Source organism: Oncorhynchus mykiss, chromosome 2 (genome assembly GCF_013265735.2).
Source record: "Oncorhynchus mykiss isolate Arlee chromosome 2, USDA_OmykA_1.1, whole genome shotgun sequence".
Lineage (NCBI taxonomy): Eukaryota > Metazoa > Chordata > Actinopteri > Salmoniformes > Salmonidae > Oncorhynchus > Oncorhynchus mykiss.
The window spans coordinates 17,027,256-17,055,194 of record NC_048566.1 but is presented as its reverse complement, the minus strand read 5'-3'; the positions used below and the strand labels follow the sequence as shown (position 1 = coordinate 17,055,194).

The following is a 27,939-nucleotide window of genomic DNA, read 5'->3' as shown; positions in this document are numbered from 1 at the left end:
TGATGTTTGCATTAATAAATCATTTCATTTAAAATAATGTTACAATTCATTACAATAAGTCAATAAGTTAAATTACTAAATGACATCAGCTTTCATCAATTCAACCCTGTGTGGTTTTCTTCAGATTGTTTTATTTTCTCATTTGCTTGATTTGTCAGACAGGTGAAGATACTGTAGGATAAGAGAAGTTGCTTAATATCTTACTTAAATAAAGAGTTGACGATGAGAGACAGAGGAGTGTTTGAGAGAGAGATATCGCAGATTACAGGGCGAGATAGCAGAGACATGATTGACAAGTGAAGCAGCCTATGGGAGTGAGACATGATGATCCATCGTGTAAACAGCCTAAGCCTGTTGGAGATTCAGGTCCCAAATCAAATCACTCACAGATACAGGAAAACCCATTGGTGTAGCGATGCCTGGAGAAGTGAGTACACCATCATTTTGCCAGAAAAATCTTTCATAGAAAAACAACAAATGCATGTTAAGCCCACATCAATGCTTATACCGCACAAGGATACAATTTTTTAGGTCTGGGAAAAATATAAAATATTTTTTTGGGAGGGTCTAGTTGCCCTTTAAAATAATTAAGCTACTAGCCAAATACCATGTGGCTCGCAGTGTCTGTACTCTACAATGTAAGCCTACAGTAGAGTACATGTGATTGCAGAGTTTTCAAAATAAATGCCCTCCAGATTGATACAAATCATAATTATATAATGTAGGCCTAATTTGTAGTCAACATTTAAAGATGCACTATACCGAAATGGCTCCGCCATTTCCTGGTTGCTAAAATTCTAAGTTTGCCTAATTTCAGTTTGTGACAAAACAATAGGTAATTGTATAGTCTTTGTACAATCTCAACCTCTGCAATACATTTTCCATAACCAAAAAGATTGTATTTTCAGCCGTCTGAAAATGGTGTACAAAACAAAATAAAAGATGCAAAAACTAAACTTAAGAATGGGAAGCATAGAAATAGTGCACATATAATAGATCTACCACTTATTAGACTTGCTTTCAATGATGACAGTGACATTTCTATGTGAACTTGTTTGGTTGCACAAAGTTACATATTGCAGCTTTAATTAGGAAGTTTTCCTTGGGAAAGCATTTGGAAATGTTCATTCAAAACAGCACATAATGACTGAATTGAGCACTGCAAAGATTCAACCAAGACTTTGGACCAAACTGTTTCAATACCTGGTTTGCTTACCCATTGTTTCTGGATTTGATTCATTTAACCTTTATTTTACTAGGCAAGTCCTACCTACCCTACCAGCTGTGAGCTGCTCCATGGGACAACCAGCTGCTGCTCTTACTGCCATGATATTCAGCTGAAACTTGGCTGTGTGCAGCGCACGTGAATATATTACACGTGCTTTACGATTGTGTAGGCTACTTTCTCTATTGTACCACATACTTGATACCATTTATACCACCAGTACACTACTTTGATACGGATCAGTGGGAATTAAGAAGTGACTATACCCAATGTCCACTGAACAAAAAGTGGGTTTCGTGCATATTTATTTTATTGAACCTTTATTGAAACCTCTGTGGGGTTTAGGGCGTATACCTCCGTGTAGCTCCTACTACACCACTGTTTAAACCTCTGTGGGGTTTAGGGCGTATACCTCCGTGTAGCTCCTACTACACCACTGTTTAAACCTCTGTGGGGTTTAGGGTGTATACCTCCGTGTAGCTCCTACTGCACCACTGTTTAAACCTCTGTGGGGTTTAGGGCGTATACCTCCGTGTAGCTCCTACTACACCACTGTTTAAACCTCTGTGGGGTTTAGGGTGTATACCTCCGTGTAGCTCCTACTGCACCACTGTTTAAACCTCTGTGGGGTTTAGGGCGTATACCTCCGTGTAGCTCCTACTACACCACTGTTTAAACCTCTGTGGGGTTTAGGGTGTATACCTCCGTGTAGCTCCTACTGCACCACTGGGAAACCCTGCTGTAGGTTAACACTGCATTTAAAGATGTGTGTGGTGTTGCATCAGCATCCAATGATAACATCCACCAGATATTGAATCAGGTGTGTTACTGCTTGGCTGGGGCAAAAGCCTGCACCCACACTGGCCCTCTGTTAGAATACTGGCCAGCCCTGTTGTATAGGAACTGATCTAGTGTTTCTCAGTGGGAGGGAGACCCCTGCAGGTCGTTCTGAACACTGCAGCGTCTTCAGATACACAAGGACCGATATATCAATTGAACCAAAGACTCACCTAAACCAACACCATAGACATATCCTACAGACTGACAATCACGATGTGTTTTCTAAAGCATCACACCTTTTCTCAAGAACAGAAAGACACAAAACATGTAAATCGAGATGCACTTCTGAGTTCAGTGTTATGACCCCACGGTTAGGCATCAGCAGAACAGAAAGCTTAGGCTAGCATTGAATGAATACAGATTGAGCTTAACATGGTCAACATCTTACAGGGTTCTTTTTGTGCTATTCTGTCCAATGTCTGAAATGTCCACATGTCTTTAGGAGGTACACAAAACACACAGGTGACGTAAACATGTTCCTTGTTCAGGTATCTGTCAAGATGGCAGAATACTTTCCTGGGATCCAATTCCTACATGATGAGCATTCTGTGTGTGTGTGTTTTAATGAGAAGGTTTGTGTATTCAAAAATGGCTTCAGGGCAATTTCAGCATCTGTAAACCGAAACAGAACCAGCAGCTGAAACACACATGCTACCCTTGGTTCTGCTCGGCCCAATAGTTACAAATAAAGGAAATGTATGGTTTCTCTCTCTCTGTAATAGTCTCTTCAGTAGATCTCTTTGAAATGGAGATAGTGGCTACAAACAGGAGATAATATCTATATGTCAATCGGTCTGTGTGGTTCATATGAGTCCAGTCTCTTGTATCATGGGTCCGTTTCCCTCCGTCTGTCTGTCTAGACTCATTCTGGGAGTTCAGTTCAGAGTCAGAGAGAAGGGTTGTTTCTACCTCCAGGGTTCCAACCTAGACTCTCACAGCTGTCCATAATCAGTCGACACACACACACACACACTTCCTGTTTTAGAACTTTTCAGATGCGTCTCCTCAGTCCATCACCACTAGACGTTTCCTCTTTTAGAACAGGTTCTGTTCCAACACCACCAGCCGTTTCCTCCTTTAGAACAGGTTCTGTTCCATCACCACCAGCCGTTTCCTCTTTTAGAACAGGTTCTGTTCCAACACCACCAGCCGTTTCCTCCTTTAGAACAGGTTCTGTTCCATCACCACCAGCCGTTTCCTCTTTTAGAACAGGTTCTGTTCCATCACCACCAGCCGTTTCCTCTTTTAGAACAGGTTCTGTTCCATCACCACCAGCCGTTTCCTCTTTTAGAACAGGTTCTGTTCCAGCATCTGTATCCCTCTTTTGTTCTCTTCTACCACTGCACTCTGTTCCAGTCCAGAGCACTCCAAAGTGGCCACAAAACACCCAATGGCCTTGCACGTTGTCAAATCCCTTGTCCAATATCGTCCCAGAGAACCATCTCCTTCAGCCAATCGCACCACAAGACGTTAGCCTCCTTAGCCAATAGTCACAGGTCTCCATGGAGTTTTGACCAAAGAGGTGATGCGATGTATGAAGGCATGTATCTAAGTTTTTAGAGTTACTTATTCACCTGTACAAACCTGCTATATGTTTCTACTGTAGCTTCCTGTTGGCTTGTGTTTATATTGTGTGCTTGGGGTGTATTCAAGGGTTCATGGTGAATAACAGCTTAAGTTGTAGTGTGCGTCATTGTTTCTCCTTCAGTCAGTCCAGAAGTTGTTCATTTGTAGTTTGATGGTGTGTAGTGGTTGTTTATCTGTAGTTGCTGTTATTGGTATGTAGAAGTTGTAGTTTGTTGGTTTGTAGTTGGTGTAGTAGTAGTTGTGTGAGGACAGGTAGTGGTGGTAGTTCCGGGCCAAGCAAGACCAGAGGGACGGATGGAGGAGAGCATGTTTAGGAGGTGATGATCTCTCCTCCTAGGTGCCTCCATCCCTTCTGTGTCTCAACAGCTGGAAGATAATCTGAAACAGACACACGGCTCAGGAAACAACAACATGCGCAGGCTGGCAAAAATGCACATGGACACTCGCACACACACGCACGCACACACACACACGCACACACACACACGCCCAGGCCCAGGCCCAGCCCCAGGCCGCTACTGCTGTACCAGAGACAGAGGCAGACAAAGCCTTACCTTGCTACACATACCTTCTTTACTGCAGTTCTTATTGTCCTTATCCACAGCCTCCTCTTCCACCTGGAGACACACAACATTCCACAACATTCTCAAACAATATCAGTGGACAACATTCAAAAGATATTAGCCAGTGAAATGTGCAACATAAGACTGCTGGTTAGCCAGTAGACAGTACATGGCAGCATAAGACTGCTGGTTAGCCAGTAGACAGTACATGGCAGCATAAGACTGCTGGTTAGCCAGTAGACAGTACATGGCAGTATAAGACTGCTGGTTAGCCAGTACATGGCAGCATAAGACTGCTGGTTAGCCAGTAGACAGTACATGGCAGCATAAGACTGCTGGTTAGCCAGTAGACAGTACATGGCAGTATAAGACTGCTGGTTAGCTAGTACATGGCAGCATAAGACTGCTGGTTGGCCAGTAGACAGTACATGGCAGCAAAAGACTGCTGGTTAGCCAGTAGACAGTACATGGCAGCAAAAGACTGCTGGTTAGCCAGTAGACAGTACATGGCAGCAAAAGACTGCTGGTTAGCCAGTAGACAGTACATGGCAGCAAAAGACTGCTGGTTAGCCAGTAGACAGTACATGGCAGCAAAGGACTGCTGGTTAGCCAGTAGACAGTACATGGCAGCATAAGACTGCTGGTTAGCCAGTACATGGCAGCAAAAGACTGCTGGTTAGCCAGTAGACAGTACATGGCAGCATAAGACTGCTGGTTAGCCAGTAGACAGTACATGGCAGCATAAGACTGCTGGTTAGCCAGTAGACAGTACATGGCAGTATAAGACTGCTGGTCAGCCAGTAGACAGTACATGGCAGTATAAGACTGCTGGTTAGCCAGTAGACAGTACATGGCAGCATAAGACTGCTGGTTAGCCAGTAGACAGTACATGGCAGCATAAGACTGCTGGTTAGCCAGTAGACAGTTCATGGCAGCATAAGACTGCTGGTTAGCCAGTAGACAGTACATGGCAGCATAAGACTGCTGCTTTGCCAGTAGACAGTACATGGCAGTATAAGACTGCTGGTTAGCCAGTAGACAGTACATGGCAGCATAAGACTGCTGGTTAGCCAGTAGACAGTACATGGCAGTATAAGACTGCTGGTCAGCCAGTAGACAGTACATGGCAGTATAAGACTGCTGGTTAGCCAGTAGACAGTACAAAGCAGTATACAACCCTCTTCTCACCTCTTTCTTCCACTTGAGTTCACAGAAGACTCTCTCAACGCACTCATGCAGGTAGTTGAACTGGACACAGGACAACAAAGGGTTAACTCTCTGCACATTGATACATCATGTTCAGACATTCGTTGGGACTCTCAAAAGGTGTGTACTGTGAGTGTGTGTGAGACTCACGTAGGGAGTAAAGATCTTGACCCAGCGAGGTTTCTTCTCTGCCCTGGCGTACTGGAAGCAGAAGGCCATGCCCTCCTCATCAGTGTCCCAGTGCTGCATCTCCACCCACTCAAACACGATCACCTGGTTCTGTTACAGAGAGACAGGGTCAACACACACACACACACACACACACACACACACACACACACACACACACACACACACATACACACACACCTCTAACGTTCCCTCCTCTGTGCAGGCGTGCAGTTTAAAGTGGTGTATGCTGATGGCTGTGACGACGTGGCCTTTGCGTCGGGAGTCACAGGAGCAGTGTGGGAAGATGATCTCGTTGTAGCCTTCACAGCCCCGTAACATACTGAGATACTGGGGGAAAGAGAGAACATTTAGGGGGTCAGACAACTGCTTCTAGAAACCATCCTATGTTCCATGTCTATTTGGTCATATATGCCATGTATATACCAAGTCTTACACTACATTACCTAGTTTATTCCCATCTATTACAACCCTACCCTTAACCAGAATGGAAGACCAGTCATGTACTCCCTGACGAAGGCCATGCAGTCGAAACGTGTCAGAGTTTTAAATCTGTTTCCATTGAACATGCCATACAAAAAAAGGCATTTTAATTCATTATCTGAAGAGGGCCTTGGTCCTCCTTTCTTTTTGACAGTCATGTACTGTATTTGCTCATTAGTTGTGACAGTAATGTCTGTTGTAGCATGGCCATCTAGTGACTAGAAGAGAGGCAGAGCGAGACACTAACCATGGCCATCTAGTGACTAGAAGAGAGGCAGAGCGAGACACTTACCATGGTCATCTAGTGACTAGAAGAGAGGCAGAGCGAGACACTTACCATGGCCATCTAGTGACTAGAAGAGAGGCAGAGAGAGACACTAACCATGGCCATCTAGTGACTAGAAGAGAGGCAGAGCGAGATACTTACCATGGCCATCTAGTGACTAGAAGAGAGGGAGAGAGAGACACTAACCATGGTCATCTAGTGACTAGAAGAGAGGGAGAGAGAGACACTAACCATGGCCATCTAGTGACTAGAAGAGAGGCAGAGCGAGATACTTACCATGGCCATCTAGTGACTAGAAGAGAGGGAGAGAGAGACACTAACCATGGTCATCTAGTGACTAGAAGAGAGGCAGAGAGAGACACTTACCATGGTCATCTAGTGACTAGAAGAGAGGCAGAGAGAGACACTTACCATGGTCATCTAGTGACTAGAAGAGAGGCAGAGCAAGACACTAACCATGGTCATCTAGTGACTAGAAGAGAGGCAGAGCGAGACACTTACCATGGTCATCTAGTGACTAGAAGAAAGGGAGAGAGACACTAACCATGGCCATCTAGTGACTAGAAGAGAGGCAGAGAGAGACACTAACCATGGCCATCTAGTGACTAGAAGAGAGGGAGAGAGAGACACTAACCATGGCCATCTAGTGACTAGAAGAGAGGCAGAGCGAGACACTAACCATGGCCATCTAGTGACTAGAAGAGAGGCAGAGCGAGACACTTACCATGGTCATCTAGTGACTAGAAGAGAGGCAGAGCGAGACACTTACCATGGCCATCTAGTGACCAGAAGAGAGGGCGAGAGAGACACTTACCATGGTCATCTAGTGACTAGAAGAGAGGCAGAGCGAGACACTTACCATGGCCATCTAGTGACTAGAAGAGAGGCAGAGCGAGACACTTACCATGGCCATCTAGTGACCAGAAGAGAGGCAGAGAGAGACACTAACCATGGCCATCTAGTGACTAGAAGAGAGGCAGAGCGAGACACTTACCATGGCCATCTAGTGACTAGAAGAGAGGCAGAGAGAGACACTTACCATGGCCATCTAGTGACTAGAAGAGAGGCAGAGAGAGACACTAACCATGGCCATCTAGTGACTAGAAGAGAGGGAGAGAGAGACACTTACCATGGTCATCTAGTGACTAGAAGAGAGGCAGAGAGAGACACTTACCATGGTCATCTAGTGACTAGAAGAGAGGCAGAGCAAGACACTAACCATGGTCATCTAGTGACTAGAAGAGAGGCAGAGCGAGACACTAACCATGGCCATCTAGTGACTAGAAGAGAGGCAGAGAGAGACACTAACCATGGCCATCTAGTGACTAGAAGAGAGGGAGAGAGAGACACTAACCATGGCCATCTAGTGACTAGAAGAGAGGCAGAGAGAGACACTTACCATGGTCATCTAGTGACTAGCAGAGATGCAGAGAGAGAGACACTTACCATGGTCATCTAGTGACTAGCAGAGAGGTAAAGAGAGACACTTACCATGGTCATCTAGTGACTAGAAGAGAGGCAGAGAGAGACACTTACCATGGTCATCTAGTGACTAGAAGAAAGGGAGAGAGACTAACCATGGCCATCTAGTGACTAGAAGAGAGGCAGAGAGAGACTAACCATGGTCATCTAGTGACTAGAAGAGAGAGAGACACTAACCATGGCCATCTAGTGACTATAAGAGAGGGAGAGAGAGACACTAACCATGGCCATCTAGTGACTAGAAGAGAGGGAGAGAGAGAGACACTAACCATGGCCATCTAGTGACTAGAAGAGAGGCAGAGAGAGACACTTACCATGGTCATCTAGTGACTAGAAGAGAGGGAGAGAGAGAGACACTAACCATGGCCATCTAGTGACTAGCAGAGGGAGAGAGACACTAACCATGGTCATCTAGTGACTAGAAGAGAGAGAGACACTAACCATGGCCATCTAGTGACTAGAAGAGAGGGAGAGAGAGACACTAACCATGGCCATCTAGTGACTAGAAGAGAGGGAGAGAGAGACACTAACCATGGCCATCTAGTGACTAGAAGAGAGAGAGACACTAACCATGGCCATCTAGTGACTAGAAGAGAGAGAGACACTAACCATGGCCATTAGTGACTAGAAGAGAGGGAGAGAGAGACACTAACCATTGCCATCTAGTGACTAAAAGAGAGGGAGAGAGAGACACTAACCATGGCCATCTAGTGACTAGAAGAGAGAGAGACACTAACCATGGCCATCTAGTGACTAGAAGAGAGAGAGACACTAACCATGGCCATCTAGTGACTAGAAGAGAGGGAGAGAGAGACACTAACCATGGCCATCTTCTTCTGTTCTGCTAATTTCTGTAGCTGGTAGGACTTCTCCTCTGCCTTGATAAATCCCCTTTTCACATCATCCACCGCCTGAGAGAGGTGGGGTGAGAGAGAGAGAGAGAGAGAGAGAGAGTTATGATGGACAAACCAACTGAACTCTACCTTACACACACACACAATGCACATTCCCCTGACACACACACAATGCACATTCCCCTGACACACACACACACACACACACACAATGCACATTCCCCTGACACACACACACACAATGCACACTCCCCTGACACACACACACACAATGCACACTCCCCTGACACACACACACACAATGCACACTCCCCTGACACACACAATGCACACTCCCCTGACACACACACACAATGCACACTCCCCTGACACACACACACAATGCACACTCCCCTGACACACACACACACACACAATGCACACTCCCCTGACACACACACACAATGCACACACACCTGGTGGAAGCAGTAGCTGACGGCCAGTTGGTTGTCATTGAGCAGGATCTCCTCCTCGGTGGTGAAGAGCCACTTACGCAGGGTGAGGCAGGTCCCAGGGACAGCAGACGTGTAGTTCTGAACATACAGCTTGTGGGGGAACTCATTAGGAGCCAGTTTACGCACTGACGGAGAGAGAGAGAGAGAGCGACAGGGTTAGGTCGGTGGGAGAGAGACAGAGAGCGACAGGGTTAGGTCGGTGGGAGAGAGACAGAGAGCGACAGGGTTAGGTCGGTGGGAGAGAGACAGAGAGCGACAGGGTTAGGTCGGTGGGAGAGAGACAGAGAGCGACAGGGTTAGGTCGGTGGGAGAGAGACAGAGAGCGACAGGGTTAGGTCGGTGGGAGAGAGACAGAGAGCGACAGGGTTTGGTCGGTGGGAGAGAGACAGAGAGCGACAGGGTTAGGTCGGTGGGAGAGAGAGAGAGCGACAGGGTTAGGTCGGTGGGAGAGAGAGAGAGCGACAGGGTTTGGTCGGTGGGAGAGAGAGAGAGCGACAGGGTTAGGTCGGTGGGAGAGAGAGAGAGCGACAGGGTTTGGTCGGTGGGAAAGAGAGAGAGCGACAGGGTTTGGTCGGTGGGAAAGAGAGAGAGCGACAGGGTTAGGTCGGTGCGAGAGAGAGAGAGCGACAGGGTTAGGTCGGTGGGAGAGAGAGAGAGCGACAGGGTTAGGTCGGTGGGAGAGAGAGCGAGAGCGACAGGGTTAGGTCGGTGGGAGAGAGAGAGAGCGACAGGGTTAGGTCGGTGGGAGAGAGAGAGAGCGACAGGGTTTGGTCGGTGGGAGAGAGAGAGAGCGACAGGGTTAGGTCGGTGGGAGAGAGAGAGCGACAGGGTTTGGTCGGTGGGAGAGAGAGAGAGCGACAGGGTTAGATCGGTGGGAGAGAGAGAGAGAGCGAAAGGGTTAGGTCGGTGGGAGAGAGAGAGAGAGAGAGAGATCGACAGGGTTAGGTCGGTGGGAGAGAGACAGAGAGCGACAGGGTTTGGTCGGTGGGAGAGAGAGAGAGCGACCGGGTTAGGTCGGTGGGAGAGAGAGAGAGCGACAGGGTTAGGTCGGTGGGAGAGAGAGAGAGCGACAGGGTTAGGTCGGTGGGAGAGAGAGCGAGAGCGACAGGGTTAGGTCGGTGGGAGAGAGAGCGAGAGCGACAGGGTTAGGTCGGTGGGAGAGAGAGCGAGAGCGACAGGGTTAGGTCGGTGGGAGAGAGACAGAGAGCGACAGGGTTAGGTCGGTGGGAGAGAGAGAGAGCGACAGGGTTAGGTCGGTGGGAGAGAGAGAGAGCGACAGGGTTTGGTCGGTGGGAGAGAGAGAGAGCGACAGGGTTAGGTCGGTGGGAGAGAGAGAGCGACAGGGTTTGGTCGGTGGGAGAGAGAGAGAGCGACAGGGTTAGGTCGGTGGGAGAGAGAGAGAGCGACAGGGTTAGGTCGGTGGGAGAGAGACAGAGAGCGACAGGGTTAGGTCGGTGGGAGAGAGAGCGAGAGCGACAGGGTTAGGTCGGTGGGAGAGAGAGAGAGCGACAGGGTTAGATCGGTGGGAGAGAGAGAGAGAGAGAGCGAAAGGGTTAGGTCGGTGGGAGAGAGAGAGAGAGATCGACAGGGTTAGGTCGGTGGGAGAGAGACAGAGAGCGACAGGGTTAGGTCGGTGGGAGAGAGAGCGAGAGCGACAGGGTTAGGTCGGTGGGAGAGAGAGAGAGCGACAGGGTTAGGTCGGTGGGAGAGAGAGAGAGCGACAGGGTTTGGTCGGTGGGAGAGAGAGAGAGCGACAGGGTTAGGTCGGTGGGAGAGAGAGAGCGACAGGGTTTGGTCGGTGGGAGAGAGAGAGAGCGACAGGGTTAGATCGGTGGGAGAGAGAGAGAGAGCGAAAGGGTTAGGTCGGTGGGAGAGAGAGAGAGAGAGAGATCGACAGGGTTAGGTCGGTGGGAGAGAGAGAGAGAGAGAGAGCGACAGGGTTTGGTCGGTGGGAGAGAGAGAGAGCGACCGGGTTAGGTCGGTGGGAGAGAGAGAGAGCGACAGGGTTAGGTCGGTGGGAGAGAGAGAGAGCGACAGGGTTAGGTCGGTGGGAGAGAGAGAGAGCGACAGGGTTAGGTCGGTGGGAGAGAGAGCGAGAGCGACAGGGTTAGGTCGGTGGGAGAGAGAGCGAGAGCGACAGGGTTAGGTCGGTGGGAGAGAGAGCGAGAGCGACAGGGTTAGGTCGGTGGGAGAGAGACAGAGAGCGACAGGGTTAGGTCGGTGGGAGAGAGAGAGAGCGACAGGGTTAGGTCGGTGGGAGAGAGAGAGAGCGACAGGGTTTGGTCGGTGGGAGAGAGAGAGAGCGACAGGGTTAGGTCGGTGGGAGAGAGAGAGCGACAGGGTTTGGTCGGTGGGAGAGAGAGAGAGCGACAGGGTTAGGTCGGTGGGAGAGAGAGAGAGAGCGACAGGGTTAGGTCGGTGGGAGAGAGACAGAGAGCGACAGGGTTAGGTCGGTGGGAGAGAGAGCGAGAGCGACAGGGTTAGGTCGGTGGGAGAGAGAGAGAGCGACAGGGTTAGATCGGTGGGAGAGAGAGAGAGAGAGAGCGAAAGGGTTAGGTCGGTGGGAGAGAGAGAGAGAGAGATCGACAGGGTTAGGTCGGTGGGAGAGAGACAGAGAGCGACAGGGTTAGGTCGGTGGGAGAGAGAGCGAGAGCGACAGGGTTAGGTCGGTGGGAGAGAGAGAGAGCGACAGGGTTAGGTCGGTGGGAGAGAGACAGAGAGCGACAGGGTTAGGTCGGTGGGAGAGAGACAGAGAGCGACAGGGTTAGGTCGGTGGGAGAGAGAGAGCGACAGGGTTAGGTCGGTGGGAGAGAGAGAGAGCGACAGGGTTTGGTCGGTGGGAGAGAGAGAGAGCGACAGGGTTAGGTCGGTGGGAGAGAGAGAGAGCGACAGGGTAAGGTCGGTGGGAGAGAGAGAGAGCGACAGGGTTAGGTCGGTGGGAGAGAGAGCGAGAGTGACAGGGTTAGGTCGGTGGGAGAGAGAGAGAGCGACAGGGTTAGATCGGTGGGAGAGAGAGAGAGAGCGAAAGGGTTAGGTTGGTGGGAGAGAGAGAGAGAGATCGACAGGGTTAGGTCGGTGGGAGAGAGAGAGAGCGACAGGGTTAGCCCGGTGGGAGCGAGACAGAGAGCGACAGGGTTAGCCCGGTGGGAGCGAGAGAGAGCGACAGGGTTAGGTCGGTGGGAGAGAGAGAGAGCGACAGGGTTAGATCGGTGGGAGAGAGAGCGAGAGCGAAAGGGTTAGGTCGGTGGGAGAGAGACAGAGAGCGACAGGGTTAGGTCGGTGGGAGAGAGACAGAGAGCGACAGGGTTTGGTCGGTGGGAGAGAGACAGAGAGCGACAGGGTTAGGTCGGTGGGAGAGAGAGAGAGCGACAGGGTTAGGTCGGTGGGAGAGAGAGAGAGCGACAGGGTTTGGTCGGTGGGAGAGAGAGAGAGCGACAGGGTTTGGTCGGTGGGAGAGAGAGAGAGCGACAGGGTTAGGTCGGTGGGAGAGAGAGAGAGCGACAGGGTTAGGTCGGTGGGAGAGAGAGAGCGACAGGGTTTGGTCGGTGGGAGAGAGAGAGAGCGACAGGGTTAGGTCGGTGGGAGAGAGAGAGAGCGACAGGGTTAGGTCGGTGGGAGAGAGACAGAGAGCGACAGGGTTAGGTCGGTGGGAGAGAGAGCGAGAGCGACAGGGTTAGGTCGGTGGGAGAGAGAGCGAGAGCGACAGGGTTAGGTCGGTGGGAGAGAGAGAGAGCGACAGGGTTAGATCGGTGGGAGAGAGAGAGAGAACGAAAGGGTTAGGTCGGTGAGAGAGAGAGAGAGAGATCGACAGGGTTAGGTCGGTGGGAGAGAGACAGAGAGCGACAGGGTTTGGTCGGTGGGAGAGAGAGAGAGCGACAGGGTTTGGTCGGTGGGAGAGAGAGAGAGCGACAGGGTTAGGTCGGTGGGAGAGCGAGAGAGCGACAGGGTTAGGTCGGTGGGAGAGAGAGAGAGCGACAGGGTTAGGTCGGTGGGAGAGAGACAGAGAGCGACAGGGTTAGGTCGGTGGGAGAGAGACAGAGAGCGACAGGGTTAGGTCGGTGGGAGAGAGACAGAGAGCGACAGGGTTAGGTCAGTGGGAGAGAGACAGAGAGCGACAGGGTTAGGTCGGTGGGAGAGAGACAGAGAGCGACAGGGTTAGGTCGGTGGGAGAGAGACAGAGAGCGACAGGGTTAGGTCGGTGGGAGAGAGACAGAGAGCGACAGGGTTAGGTCAGTGGGAGAGAGACAGAGAGCGACAGGGTTAGGTCGGTGGGAGAGAGAGAGAGAGCGACAGGGTTAGGTCGGTGGGAGAGAGACAGAGAGCGACAGGGTTAGGTCAGTGGGGGAGAGACAGAGAGCGACTGGGTTAGGTCGGTGGGAGAGAGACAGAGAGCAACAGGGTTAGGTCGGTGGGAGAGAGAGAGAGCGACAGGGTTAGGTCGGTGGGAGAGAGAGAGAGCGACAGGGTTAGGTCGGTGGGAGAGAGACAGAGAGCGACAGGGTTAGGTCGGTGGGAGAGAGACCGAGAGCGACAGGGTTAGGTCAGTGGGGGAGAGACAGAGAGCGACAGGGTTAGGTCGGTGGGAGAGAGACAGAGAGCGACAGGGTTAGGTCGGTGGGAGAGAGAGAGAGCGACAGGGTTAGGTCGGTGGGAGAGAGAGAGAGCGACAGGGTTAGGTCGGTGGGAGAGAGAGAGAGCGACAGGGTTAGGTCGGTGGGAGAGAGAGAGCGACAGGGTTAGGTCGGTGGGAGAGAGAGAGCGACAGGGTTAGGTCGGTGGGAGAGAGAGCAACAGGGTTAGGTCGGTGGGAGAGAGACAGAGAGCGACAGGGTTTGGTCGGTGGGAGAGAGACAGAGAGCGACAGGGTTAGGTCGGTGGGAGAGAGAGAGAGAGAGCGACAGGGTTAGGTCGGTGGGAGAGAGAGAGAGCGACAGGGTTAGGTCGGTGGGTGTTTTCCTGTTGTGGCTAGATGGTATACAGCTACGGTAGGAAAGTTCCATGTTTGAGTTGAGTCAAGGAAGAATGTAGCATTTTACCTAACCCATTCCCTTTTCCTAACCTTAACCTAATTCTCCTAACCCACTACGTTAATTATCCTAACCCACTACGTTAATTCTCCTAACACACTACGTTAATTCTCCTAACCCGGCTATGAAAAGCCAATTCGTAGCTGTATACCATCTAATCAAAACCGTGTTTCGCTACAAATAGAAATGCTTTGCTCATATCCCAACCAACCAGACACCACAACAGCAACATCATGAAGAAGTGATTCAATCAACAAAGCTCCTGGGTAGGAATGTTAGCCTCTATGATTAAAAAGACACACACACACACCACACACACACACACACACACACACACACACACAGTGTGAGGCCAAAGTCTCAGGTGATTAAGGTTAATGCTAGAGTTAGCACATAGAAAAAGACTAGTACTATGAAATAAAATATATCACCCTCACACTTACCAAAGGAGTGGTTGATGACCTCAAACAAAGCAAAGTAGCTGGCTGTTATGCTGTCCATTCCTACTGTCATGACCACAGCCTGTGGGAGAGTGGGAAAGGCCTGTGCATTAACAAAGAGGCCTGTGCATTAACAAAGAGGCCTGTGCATTAACAAAGAGGCCTGTGCATTAACAAAGAGGCCTGTGCATTAACAAAGAGGCCTGTGCATTAACAAAGAGGCCTGTGCATTAACAAAGAGGCCTGTGCATGAACAAAGAGGCCTGTGCATGAACAAAGAGGCCTGTGCATTAACAAGGAGGCCTGTGCATTAACAAGGAGGCCTGTGCATTAACAAGGAGGCCTGTGCATTAACAAAGAGGCCTGTGCATTAACAAAGAGGCCTGTGCATTAACAAGGAGGCCTGTGCATTAACAAGGAGGCCTGTGCATTAACAAGGAGGCCTGTGCATTAACAAGGAGGCCTGTGCATTAACAAGGAGTGCTGTGTACATTTGTGGTCCAGCCTAGAATTGTTTAATGTGGGTCCAAGTGGTAACCAAGGTGTGAGGGTGTGGCCTGATGTTCCAGGGCACTAGGTGTGGCCTGATGTTCCAGGGAACTAGGTGTGGCCTGATGCTCCTGGGGACTAGGTGTGGCCTGATGTTCCTGGGGACTAGGTGTGAAGGTGTGGCATGATGTTCCTAGGGACTAGGTGTGAGGGTGTGGCCTGATGTTCCTGGGGACTAGGTGTGGCCTGATGTTCCTGGGGACTAGGTGTGGCCTGATGTTCCTAGGGACTAGGTGTGAGGGTGTGGCCTGATGGTCCTGGGGACTAGGTGTGAGGGTGTGGCCTGATGGTCCTGGGGACTAGGTGTGAGGGTGTGGCCTGATGGTCCTGGGGACTAGGTGTGAGGGTTTGGCCTGATGGTCCTGGGGACTAGGTGTGAGGGTGTGGCCTGATGGTCCTGGGGACTAGGTGTGAGGGTGTGGCCTGATGGTCCTGGGGACTAGGTGTGAGGGTGTGGCCTGATGGTCCTGGGGACTAGGTGTGAGGGTGTGGCCTGATGGTCCTGGGGACTAGGTGTGAGGGTGTGGCCTGATGGTCCTGGGGACTAGGTGTGAGGGTGTGGCCTGATGGTCCTGGGGACTAGGTGTGAGGGTGTGGCATGATGGTCCTGGGGACTAGGTGTGAGGGTGTGGCCTGATGGTCCTGGGGACTAGGTGTGAGGGTGTGGCCTGATGGTCCTGGGGACTAGGTGTGAGGGTGTGGCCTGATGGTCCTGGGGACTAGGTGTGAGGGTGTGGCCTGATGGTCCTGGGGACTAGCTAGGTGTGAGGGTGTGGCCTGAAGGTCCTGGGGACTAGGTGTGAGGGTGTGGCCTGATGGTCCTGGGGACTAGCTAGGTGTGAGGGTGTGGACTGATGGTCCTGGGGACTAGGTGTGAGGGTGTGGCCTGATGGTCCTGGGGACTAGGTGTGAGGGTGTGGCCTGATGGTCCTGGGGACTAGGTGTGAGGGTGTGGCATGATGGTCCTGGGGACTAGGTGTGAGGGTGTGGCATGATGGTCCTGGGGACTAGGTGTGAGGGTGTGGCCTGATGGTCCTGGGGACTAGGTGTGAGGGTGTGGCATGATGGTCCTGGGGACTAGGTGTGAGGGTGTGGCCTGATGGTCCTGGGGACTAGGTGTGAGGGTGTGGCCTGATGGTCCTGGGGACTAGGTGTGAGGGTGTGGCCTGATGGTCCTGGGGACTAGCTAGGTGTGAGGGTGTGGCCTGATGGTCCTGGGGACTAGGTGTGAGGGTGTGGCCTGATGGTCCTGGGGACTAGCTAGGTGTGAGGGTGTGGACTGATGGTCCTGGGGACTAGGTGTGAGGGTGTGGCCTGATGGTCCTGGGGACTAGGTGTGAGGGTGTGGCCTGATGGTCCTGGGGACTAGGTGTGAGGGTGTGGCATGATGGTCCTGGGGACTAGGTGTGAGGGTGTGGCATGATGGTCCTGGGGACTAGGTGTGAGGGTGTGGCCTGATGGTCCTGGGGACTAGGTGTGAGGGTGTGGCATGATGGTCCTGGGGACTAGGTGTGAGGGTGTGGCCTGATGGTCCTGGGGACTAGGTGTGAGGGTGTGGCCTGATGGTCCTGGGGACTAGGTGTGAGGGCTGTATGTGTAACTAGAGGTTAGGGGTGTGTTACCTGGTAGACCTGGTCAGTTGTACAGTTTTTGCGGACTCGGACTGTGACGGTGGTTTTATCAGGCATGGCTATCCTCAACTCCACATCTGATACGCCGTTATAGTTCTACGGAGAATGGGGGGTGGCAAGAGATGACTTACAGGACCACTCTCACACACACACACACAGTGTAGACAGAGATGGAAAAGCAGAAGAGAGGAAACCAAAAAGAAGAAAAAAGGACAGAGATGCCAGCCCCATCTCACACACCACACATCCCAGAGGATAGGATGAGAGGAGAGAGAACAAGAGAGAAAGAGTCTAAAACAAGAATACATCTTAGAGAGAGGAATAAGCAAACACACTCAGAATGACACGCTTACCTCATCAGACTCGTCAGACAGAAACTCCTGCATGACATCACTCTCCCCAATCACCCTCACTGAACACACTGTGAAGAGAGAAGGGAGAATGGGCAGCAGGATGGTGAAAAGGAGGGGAGAGAGAAAGTAGAAACACTGAGAAAGGCAGATCCCACTGTAGACACTCCCATGAGTTCCTCTCTTAGTAGCCTGTAATCCTGACCATCTCTACCTCCTCTCTAAGACACTCCCATGAGTTCCTCTCTTAGTAGCCTGTAATCCTGACCATCTATACCTCCTCTCTAAGACACTCCCATGAGTTCCTCTATGAGTAGCCTGTTATCCTGACCATCTCTACCTCCTCTCTAAGACACTCCCATGAGTTCCTCTATGAGTAGCCTGTTATCCTGACCATCTCTACCTCCTCTCTAAGACACTCCCATGAGCCTCTCTTAGTAGCCTGTAATCCTGACCATCTACCTCCTCTCTAAGACACTCCCATGAGTTCCTCTATGAGTAGCCTGTTATCCTGACCATCTCTACCTCCTCTAAGACACTCCCATGAGCCTCTCTTAGTAGCCTGTTATCCTGACCATCTCTACCTCCTCTCTAAGACACTCCAATGAGTTCCTCTATGAGTAGCCTGTAATCCTGACCATCTCTACCTCCTCTCTAAGACACTCCCATGAGCCTCTCTTAGTAGCCTGTAATCCTGACCATCTCTACCTCCTCTCTAAGACACTCCCATGAGCCTCTCTTAGTAGCCTGTTATCCTGACCATCTCTACCTCCTCTCTAAGACACTCCCATGAGTTCCTCTATGAGTAGCCTGTAATCCTGACCATCTCTACCTCCTCTCTAAGACACTCCCATGAGCCTCTCTTAGTAGCCTGTTATCCTGACCATCTCTACCTCCTCTCTAAGACACTCCCATGAGCCTCTCTTAGTAGCCTGTTATCCTGACCATCTCTACCTCCTCTCTAAGACACTCCCATGAGCCTCTCTTAGTAGCCTGTAATCCTGACCATCTCTACCTCCTCTCTAAGACACTCCCACGAGCCTCTCTTAGTAGCCTGTAATCCTGACCATCTCTACCTCCTCTCTAAGACACTCCCATGAGTTCCTCTATGAGTAGCCTGTAATCCTGACCATCTCTACCTCCTCTCTAAGACACTCCCATGAGTTCCTCTATGAGTAGCCTGTTATCCTGACCATCTCTACCTCCTCTCTAAGACACTCCCATGAGCCTCTCTTAGTAGCCTGTAATCCTGACCATCTCTACCTCCTCTCTAAGACACTCCCATGAGCCTCTCTTAGTAGCCTGTAATCCTGACCATCTACCTCCTCTCTAAGACACTCCCATGAGTTCCTCTATGAGTAGCCTGTTATCCTGACCATCTCTACCTCCTCTAAGACACTCCCATGAGCCTCTCTTAGTAGCCTGTTATCCTGACCATCTCTACCTCCTCTCTAAGACACTCCAATGAGTTCCTCTATGAGTAGCCTGTAATCCTGACCATCTCTACCTCCTCTCTAAGACACTCCCATGAGCCTCTCTTAGTAGCCTGTAATCCTGACCATCTCTACCTCCTCTCTAAGACACTCCCATGAGCCTCTCTTAGTAGCCTGTAATCCTGACCATCTCTACCTCCTCTAAGACACTCCCATGAGCCTCTCTTAGTAGCCTGTTATCCTGACCATCTCTACCTCCTCTCTAAGACACTCCCATGAGCCTCTCTTAGTAGCCTGTTATCCTGACCATCTCTACCTCCTCTCTAAGACACTCCCATGAGTTCCTCTATGAGTAGCCTGTAATCCTGACCATCTCTACCTCCTCTCTAAGACACTCCCATGAGCCTCTCTTAGTAGCCTGTTATCCTGACCATCTCTACCTCCTCTCTAAGACACTCCCATGAGTTCCTCTATGAGTAGCCTGTTATCCTGACCATCTCTACCTCCTCTCTAAGACACTCCCATGAGCCTCTCTTAGTAGCCTGTAATCCTGACCATCTCTACCTCCTCTCTAAGACACTCCCATGAGCCTCTCTTAGTAGCCTGTAATCCTGACCATCTACCTCCTCTCTAAGACACTCCCATGAGTTCCTCTATGAGTAGCCTGTTATCCTGACCATCTCTACCTCCTCTAAGACACTCCCATGAGCCTCTCTTAGTAGCCTGTTATCCTGACCATCTCTACCTCCTCTCTAAGACACTCCAATGAGTTCCTCTATGAGTAGCCTGTAATCCTGACCATCTCTACCTCCTCTCTAAGACACTCCCATGAGCCTCTCTTAGTAGCCTGTAATCCTGACCATCTCTACCTCCTCTCTAAGACACTCCCATGAGCCTCTCTTAGTAGCCTGTAATCCTGACCATCTCTACCTCCTCTAAGACACTCCCATGAGCCTCTCTTAGTAGCCTGTTATCCTGACCATCTCTACCTCCTCTCTAAGACACTCCCATGAGCCTCTCTTAGTAGCCTGTTATCCTGACCATCTCTACCTCCTCTCTAAGACACTCCCATGAGTTCCTCTATGAGTAGCCTGTAATCCTGACCATCTCTACCTCCTCTCTAAGACACTCCCATGAGCCTCTCTTAGTAGCCTGTTATCCTGACCATCTCTACCTCCTCTCTAAGACACTCCCATGAGTTCCTCTATGAGTAGCCTGTTATCCTGACCATCTCTACCTCCTCTCTAAGACACTCCCATGAGCCTCTCTTAGTAGCCTGTAATCCTGACCATCTCTACCTCCTCTCTAAGACACTCCCATGAGTTCCCCTATGAGTAGCCTGTTATCTTCCTCTCCAATCCTTTCCTTTTCACATGTCTTCTTCTTCCTCCATTCATGTATTGCATCAACTTCCACCTTCTTCCAGTTATCCCTCCATCTCTCATTCCACCCTTTCTATCACCTTTCCAAATGGTTTTTGCTCCATATTTCTCTGGTCTAATCTTTCTTTCTCCCTCCCTCTCACCTTTCTCCAGGTATTCCTCCAGTCCCCTGCGTCTAGCGTCTAGTTGTTGTTCAGACAGGGAAAAAGGCCATTTGCCAGGTATTTTGGGGAAGGTGTAGTTGGCAAACTCTCTCTTCAGGTTCTGGTTGAGGATAGCAAACTCCCTGTACCTCTTAGAGCACAGCTGTCTGCCTGCCATGTACACATTATACATCTGCAAACAGAGACACACAGTTCAAATACACTTTAGGTATTTTATTTCATTTAACTAGGCAAGTCAGTTAAGATCAAATTCTTATTTACAATGACGGCCTAGGACCAGTGGGTTAACTGCCTTGTTCAGGGGCAGAACGACAGATTTTTACCTTGTCAGCTCGGGGATTCGATCAAGCAACCTTTTGGTTTCTGGCCCAACGCTCTAACCACTAGGCTACCTGCGGCAATACCTACATGTTATGTACATCTTTCCTCAGGCATTTTATCTCTCCCTCCCTCTCTCCCCTGGTTGCGTTCAGTGTATTTGCATGTTGGGACAGATGTGGACAGGTTATTCGCACCACTCCTTCCCTCTCTCCACCCACCCCTTCCTTTCTTTCTCCTTCCGTCCATCTACTCACCACAAACCTCTCCTGGTTGAGTTCAGCGTGTTTGTATGTGGGGACGGAGATGGGGACGGCCTGTTTGTCGCTGTAGTCGTAGCAGGACTGGGCTGAGCCGTCGTCTCCAGGGTCCAGACAGTCAGCCTCCTGGGGAGGTACAGACAGCACGGCCAGCATCAGCTCCCTCTCCCCCGCACGGATCAGATCCACCACCTGCTTATGGGTCGCCCCCTCCACGTTCACACTATTACTGAGAGGAGAGATGGGCAGATGAAGGAGGTAGAGATTGAATACTCATTCATAATTGGGCTAGGGTATACTGAGTCATCATTGCAAATGAGCAGCAGCACTCATACATAATTAGAAACTAGCATTGGTTCTTTCTGCCTAAAATGAATTGTGTTGTTGACGTTTCTTGCTGCCTAGTCAGTGTCTGTCTTGGTGTGAGTGGACTCTTGTATAACAGTGATCATCCTATATTAAGTGCCAGTCTGTGTGTGTCTGGGAGTGAATGGATGAGCCCTCTTGTATAACAGTGATCATCCTATATTAAGTACCAGTCTGTGTGTGTCTGGGAGTGAATGGACGAGCCCTCTTGTATAACAGTGATCATCCTATATTAAGTGCCAGTCTGTGTGTGTCTGGGAGTGAATGGACAAACCCTCTTGTATAACAGTGATCATCCTATATTAAGTGCCAGTCTGTGTGTGTCTGGGAGTGAATGGACGAGCCCTCTTGTATAACAGTGATCATCCTATATTAAGTGCCAGTCTGTGTGTGTCTGGGAGTGAATGGACAAACCCTCTTGTATAACAGTGATCATCCTATATTAAGTACCAGTCTGTGTGTGTCTGGGAGTGAATGGACGAGCCCTCTTGTATAACAGTGATCATCCTATATTAAGTGCCAGTCTGTGTGTGTCTGGGAGTGAATGAACAAACCCTCTTGTATAACAGTGATCATCCTATATTAAGTACCAGTCTGTGTGTGTCTGGGAATGAATGGACGAGCCCTCTTGTATAACAGTGATCATCCTATATTAAGTGCCAGTCTGTGTGTGTCTGGGAGTGAATGGACAAACCCTCTTGTATAACAGTGATCATCCTATATTAAGTGCCAGTCTGTGTGTGTCTGGGAGTGAATGGACAAACCCTCTTGTATAACAGTGATCATCCTATATTAAGGGTCAGTCAGTAGACGTCATGATAAGGCTGTCAGCAAGTCTAATGTTCACCTCAGCTGGAACTCTGACGTCTCCCATGGCAACGGGGTCACGGTTGGGTCACGTCACTCAGATGACTGTGCGTCAGAGCATGAGCTAGTAAGATGGACTTGTGACCTCTGCAGGGACTCTGTGTGTGTGTTAGAGGTCGACCGATTATGATTTTTCAACGCCGATACCGATACCGATTATTGGAGGACCAAAAAAGCCGATAACGATTAAAATCGGCCGATTTTTACATTTTTAAAATTTGTAATAATGACAATTACAACAATACTGAATTAACACTTATTTTAACCTAATATAATACATCAATAAAATCAATTTAGCCTCAAATAAATAATGAAACATGTTCAATTTGGTTTAAATAATGCAAAAACAAAGTGTTGGAGAAGAAAGTAAAAGTGCAATATGTGCCATGTAAGAAAGCTAACGTTTAAGTTCCTTGCTCAGAACATGAGAACATATGAAAGTTGGTGGTTCCTTTTAACATGAGACTTCAATATTCCCAGGTAAGAGGTTTTAGGTTGTAGTTAGTATAGTATTTACAGAACTATTTCTCTCTATACCATTTGTATTTCATATACCTTTGACTCTTGGATGTTCTTATAGGCACTATAGTATTGCCAATGTAACAGTATAGCTTCCGTCCACCTCCTTGCCCATTCCTGGGCTCGAACCAGGAACACATAGACAACAGCCACCCTCGAAGCATCGTTACCCATCGCTCCACAAAAGTCACGGCCCTTGCAGCGCAAGGGGAATAACTACTCCAAATCTAAAAGCGAGTGACGTTTGAAACAGTATTAGCGCACACCCAGCTAACTAGCTAGCCATTTCACATGGGTTACACCAGCCATTAGGCTGATAGGCTTGAAGTCATGAACAGCGCTGTGCTTGCGAAGAGCTGCTGGCAAAACGCACGAAAGTGCTGTTTGAATGAATGATTACGGGCCTGCTGCTGCTCAGTCAGACTGCTCTATCAAATCAGACTTAATTATAACATAATAACACACAGAAATACAAGCCTTTGGTCATTAATATGATCGAATCTGGAAACTATAATTTCGAAAACAAAACGTTTATTATTTCAGTGAAATACGGAACCATTCTGTATTTTATCTAACGGGTGGCATCCCTAAGTCTAAATATTATTGTTACATTGCACAACCTTAAATGCATGTCATAATTACATAAAATTCTGGCAAATTAGTTCGCAATGAGCCAGGCAGCCCAAACTGTTGCATATACACTGACTCTGCGGGCACGCAAGAGAAATGACACAATTTCACCTGGTTAATATTGCCTGCCAAACTGGATTAGTAGTTATAACTAGTGATTATGATTGATTGTTTTTTATAAGATAAGTTTAATGCTAGCTAGCAATTTACCTTGGCTTCTACTGCATTTGCGTAACAGGCAGGCTCCTCGTGGAGTGCAATGGTTAGAGCGTTGGACTAGTTAACTGTGCAGTGAGAAGATTGAAACCCCCGAGCTGACAAGGTGAAAATCTGTCGTTCTGCCCCTGAACAGGCAGTTAACCCACAGTTCCTAAGCCGTCATTGAAAATAAGAATGTGTTCTTAACTGACTTGCCTAGTTAAATAAAAGGTATAATTTTTTCGGCCATTCCGATTAATTTGTCGACCTCTAGTGTGTGAGTGAGTGAGTGAGAGAGAGGGCCACTCAGATAGCAGCGTGTCAGGGCATGAGACTGTGTGTGTGTGTGTAAGCAGCAGGAGTGCTGACGTCTGCACTGCAGCAGCCTATTGTAAATATTACAGTTACCAACTATAGTTAGGCTCACAGTTCACACAGTAGAAACTATTGATACAGAAGAACCCAATCCTACCTTCAGGATACACATGATGTCAACGTGATATTTCTGTATAAGTTCACAGGAAAATAAATGATAAAGTAGCCCTTTGCCTAGTAAACCCAGGCTAACTATCATGTTGTTACATCAGTGACAGTGGAACAGAAAGCAGGCCAAAGATTACAGCATCAACACACAACACTGCCAGACAGACCACCTGCAGTGGAGATGCTCCACAAGCACTGCAGTTAACACTGAGGAAGACACTGGGGTCATAAAACAAACAGACAATGACAGAGATACACACACTCCAATGTTTCATCAAGGAAACTGACAGTGTGCGCACAGCCGGCACAACTCCTAATCAGTGTGTGTGGGTAGAGAACACAGTAGGTCCATTCTGTAATCTGTAGGCCTGTGTGTGTTATGCGTCCCAACATGTTGATCACTACATGTATCTCTTACAGGTGTCAAAAAACCCAGACTCATTTCCTTTAATCACTAGTCTCTCGGCTGGCTAATGTTTAACTGAAAGCAGCTGAGGTAGTCATACACACACAGACATACAGAGACAGACTGGACCGAGACAAACACACACACAGACATACAAAGACAGACTGGACCGAGACAAACACACACACACAGAAAGACAGAGACAAACTGGACCGAGACAAACACACAGAGACAGACTGGACCGAGACAAACACACAGAGACAGACTGGACCGAGACAAACACACAGAGACAGACTGGACCGAGACAAACACACAGAGACAGACTGGACCGAGACAAACACACAGAGACAGACTGGACCGAGACAAACACACAGAGACAGACTGGACCGAGACAAACACACAGACTCTGGGACTGTGTGTGTGTGTGTTCTCTGGGACTGTGTGTGTGTGTGTGTGTTCTCTGGGACTGTGTGTGTGTGTGTGTGTGTGTGTGTGTGTTCTCTGGGACTGTGTGTGTTCTCTCTGGGACTGTGTGTGTGTGTGTTCTCTCTGGGACTCTGTGTGTGTTCTCTCTGGGACTGTGTGTGTGTGTGTGTTCTCTCTGGGACTGTGTGTGTGTTCTCTCTGGGACTGTGTGTGTGCGTGTGTTCTCTCTGAGACTGTGTGTGTGTGTGTGTTCTCTCTGGGACTGTGTGTGTGTTCTCTCTGGGACTGTGTGTGTGTGTGTGTGTGTTCTCTCTGGGACTGTGTGTGTGTTCTCTCTGGGACTGTGTGTGTGTTCTCTCTGGGACTGTGTGTGTGTGTGTGTGTTCTCTCTGGGACTGTGTGTGTGTGTGTTCTCTCTGGGACTGTGTGTGTGTGTTCTCTCTGGGACTGTGTGTGTGTGTTCTCTCTGGGACTGTGTGTGTGTTCTCTCTGGGACTGTGTGTGTGTGTGTGTTCTCTCTGGGACTGTGTGTGTGTTCTCTCTGGGACTGTGTGTGTGTTCTCTCTGGGACTGTGTGTGTGTTCTCTCTGGGACTGTGTGTGTGTTCTCTCTGGGACTGTGTGTGTGTGTGTGTTCTCTCTGGGACTGTGTGTGTGTGTGTTCTCTCTGGGACTGTGTGTGTGTGTTCTCTCTGGGACTGTGTGTGTGTGTTCTCTCTGGGACTGTGTGTGTGTGTGTTCTCTCTGGGACTGTGTGTGTGTGTGTTCTCTCTGGGACTGTGTGTGTGTTTGTGTGTGTGTTCTCTCTGGGACTGTGTGTGTGTTCTCTCTGGGACTGTGTGTGTGTTCTCTGGGACTGTGTGTGTGTGTCCTCTGGGACTGTGTGTGTGTGTCCTCTGGGACTGTGTGTGTGTTCTCTGGGACTGTGTGTGTGTTCTCTGGGACTGTGTGTGTGTCCTCTGGGACTGTGTGTGTGTTCTCTGGGACTGTGTGTGTGTTTGTGTGTGTGTTCTCTCTGGGACTGTGTGTGTGTTCTCTGGGACTGTGTTGCTGAGGAGTGTGGAGTTTGGAGAGCTGTGGAGATGCTCCACAAGCACTGCAGCTAACACTGAGGGACTGCTGTGTGTGAGCATATGGAGCACATGGGCAGGTGTCTCTCCCTGGCATAGATAATTGTGTTGCTCAAGACACACACACACACAATGGGCGTGCAACCACCCGTGCACGCACACCAATATTGGAGTCAACAAACTGCCAAGCTACTGCACGGCACCCAATCATAAAGCAGCAAACAGTGAGCCAACGAATCAAAACAGAATTACTGAGAGCACATCCAGTCAGATGAGCCCTATGTATCCCGTATCCAGCAACCCCCCTCGCTCACACACACAGGTACTGATGCTGAGCTGTATGCTGCCTGCTCCTTGCCATGGCAACAGAACCTAACATCACCAAGCTAGCTACCCCTGTGCATACTAAACCTGTCGCAAAGACCAGACAGACACACTGCACTCTCTATGCATTGCAGCATCCGCATCCAGACACATTTGGCATACTATGGCTATTGTTGATCTATTACAATTAGGAAATGTTAAGTCCCAATTTAATTGAGACTAGATAGAAAGCATTTGGGCACACTATTAAAATACCTATTATTATCATCAAGGCAAGTAGGTAAAAATAGTAGCGGACTATGAATGTGCACGCATTGAATGGCCATTTTTCCATTATCTGGTTCTGTTGTTAATAAGAATGACAGATGCTGTTTTTCTGGTAACGTGATGTGTAGGGAAGGAAGGAACCTGTGTGTGTGCTGGTGTTAATATAGTTAGCTTGTATCCAAGTTCAGAGAGTCAGTGTGACTGGAATTCGTAATGATCACATGCTCTCACACAGACCGTCTTTTCATTGGGATGAACCGGCTCTTCTGCCCTGTACACTCCCGATAAGACTGGCACAAGCACAGACTGATGCATGAGTTAGCAAGGCTTTGTTAACCTAGTCTCCAGGTCAAGTGAAACATATCATTTAACGTTGCTAGCTATGATCGTTTATGGCGTTGCACTGAGCCGAGGACAACAGCTTGTGAATTATGGAGTTAACGTTAGCTAGCGAGCTTAAATTTGGGACAGCAGAACACGTTTGTTTCACGAACCAACTGCAGTGCAGAGGAGCTGACATGGCAATTACCGTCCTTTTTTAGCGTTGCTTTGGTCTGTTTGTTTTGCCCTGCCTTGACCAAATATCTACCATTGAGATAGCTTACGCATGTAGTTAGCAGCTACCAGATAGCAAGCTAACTCTTACTTACACTTCCAGAATCCGGTCCCCTTTCGAGATACCGGCTCTGTCCGCTGCACCTCCCGGTAAAACAGCACTAACATGCTGTAGCGGGGCATACAATTCCCCGTTGATGCTCCGTAGTTGTCCTCCTTCGCTAACCTGTCCCCGGACATTGAAGCCATATCCCGAGTCAGACTTGACTATCCGCACCAGTCGCGGGCCTGACGTAACAGTAGTCACCGTTTGGCAACTGCCGGTGCCCTGCGTTGGGCTGACACCGGAGCAGTTACGAGAGGGTGGCTGAACTAACGGAGGTGCCACCGAATGAATTCCCTCTCCCTCGATGTCTGCCATTTTCCGTCAGCCTGTTTCCCCCTTATCCACTTTGAGTCTCCCACACTTCAAGGTAGCTCTCCTAGTTATCTAGCTAGCTTGCTAGAAACGATGGAGAGAGGAGGAGCGACCAAGTCACGAAAACCGATTTGACTCGAGAGACTGCCCTCCCTGGAACCCGCCCATCGTCTGGTTAGAGTGTTTCTCGACTGCGCACCCGCAACATCAAGATACTGGGCTCGTTTGAGTGGATTCATTTTCTCAAGTCGATGGTCACTATGGGATCAATATCATGCCAAAATGTATTGTGAACTCACAGCATGCATTTTGTATTCGTGTATTATGATCTGTACAAATAAGTACCAATCCACAAATGTAAATCTCTTTCCACAAATGTAAATTGCTATCCACAAATACAATCACTATCCACAAAAAAACACGTTTTGATTTGTATTTGTAAATCGATATATTGCATTAGAATTTGTTTTATACCTGCAGGTAATTTCCAAGGGTCTTAAGTAAAATGACCGCCATAAAGACTACAAGTTTTCACGCGTAGAAAAAAGTTATCACGCGTAGAAAAAAGTTATCATGCGTAGAAAGCGATTTGTAGTCGTAGAAAAAAAAATTGTACCCATAATAAGCGAATTCTATAAATCGCTGGCA

The 27,939-nt window shown here is 49.2% G+C and overlaps 1 protein-coding gene across 5 annotated transcripts; it reads right to left on the bottom strand.

The window, feature by feature from the left end:
- Positions 1-5: 5 nt before the first annotated feature.
- On the bottom strand, positions 6-27,424 carry LOC110536287 (sorting nexin-27). Of its 5 annotated transcripts, none has more exons than XR_005035388.1 (14): positions 26,969-27,424; positions 20,761-20,992; positions 20,165-20,357; positions 17,210-17,277; positions 16,848-16,952; positions 14,680-14,758; positions 9,171-9,334; positions 8,683-8,772; positions 5,791-5,940; positions 5,572-5,700; positions 5,404-5,463; positions 4,221-4,269; positions 1,614-4,030; positions 6-1,555 (listed from the first exon to the last, which is right to left on the bottom strand). XR_005035388.1 is itself a non-coding variant. In XM_036939684.1 (13 exons), the coding sequence occupies exons 1-13, from the start codon at positions 27,292-27,294 to the stop codon at positions 3,986-3,988; spliced, it is 1,704 nt and encodes a 567-aa protein (XP_036795579.1). In that variant the 5' UTR covers positions 27,295-27,424; the 3' UTR covers positions 6-3,985. The 5 variants fall into 5 exon arrangements, 2 of the variants coding, with proteins under 2 accessions (XP_036795579.1, XP_036795577.1); XR_005035385.1 differs by having other exon boundaries at positions 6-1,869; positions 1,928-4,030; XR_005035387.1 differs by having other exon boundaries at positions 6-1,811; positions 1,928-4,030.
- Positions 27,425-27,939: the final 515 nt, after the last annotated feature.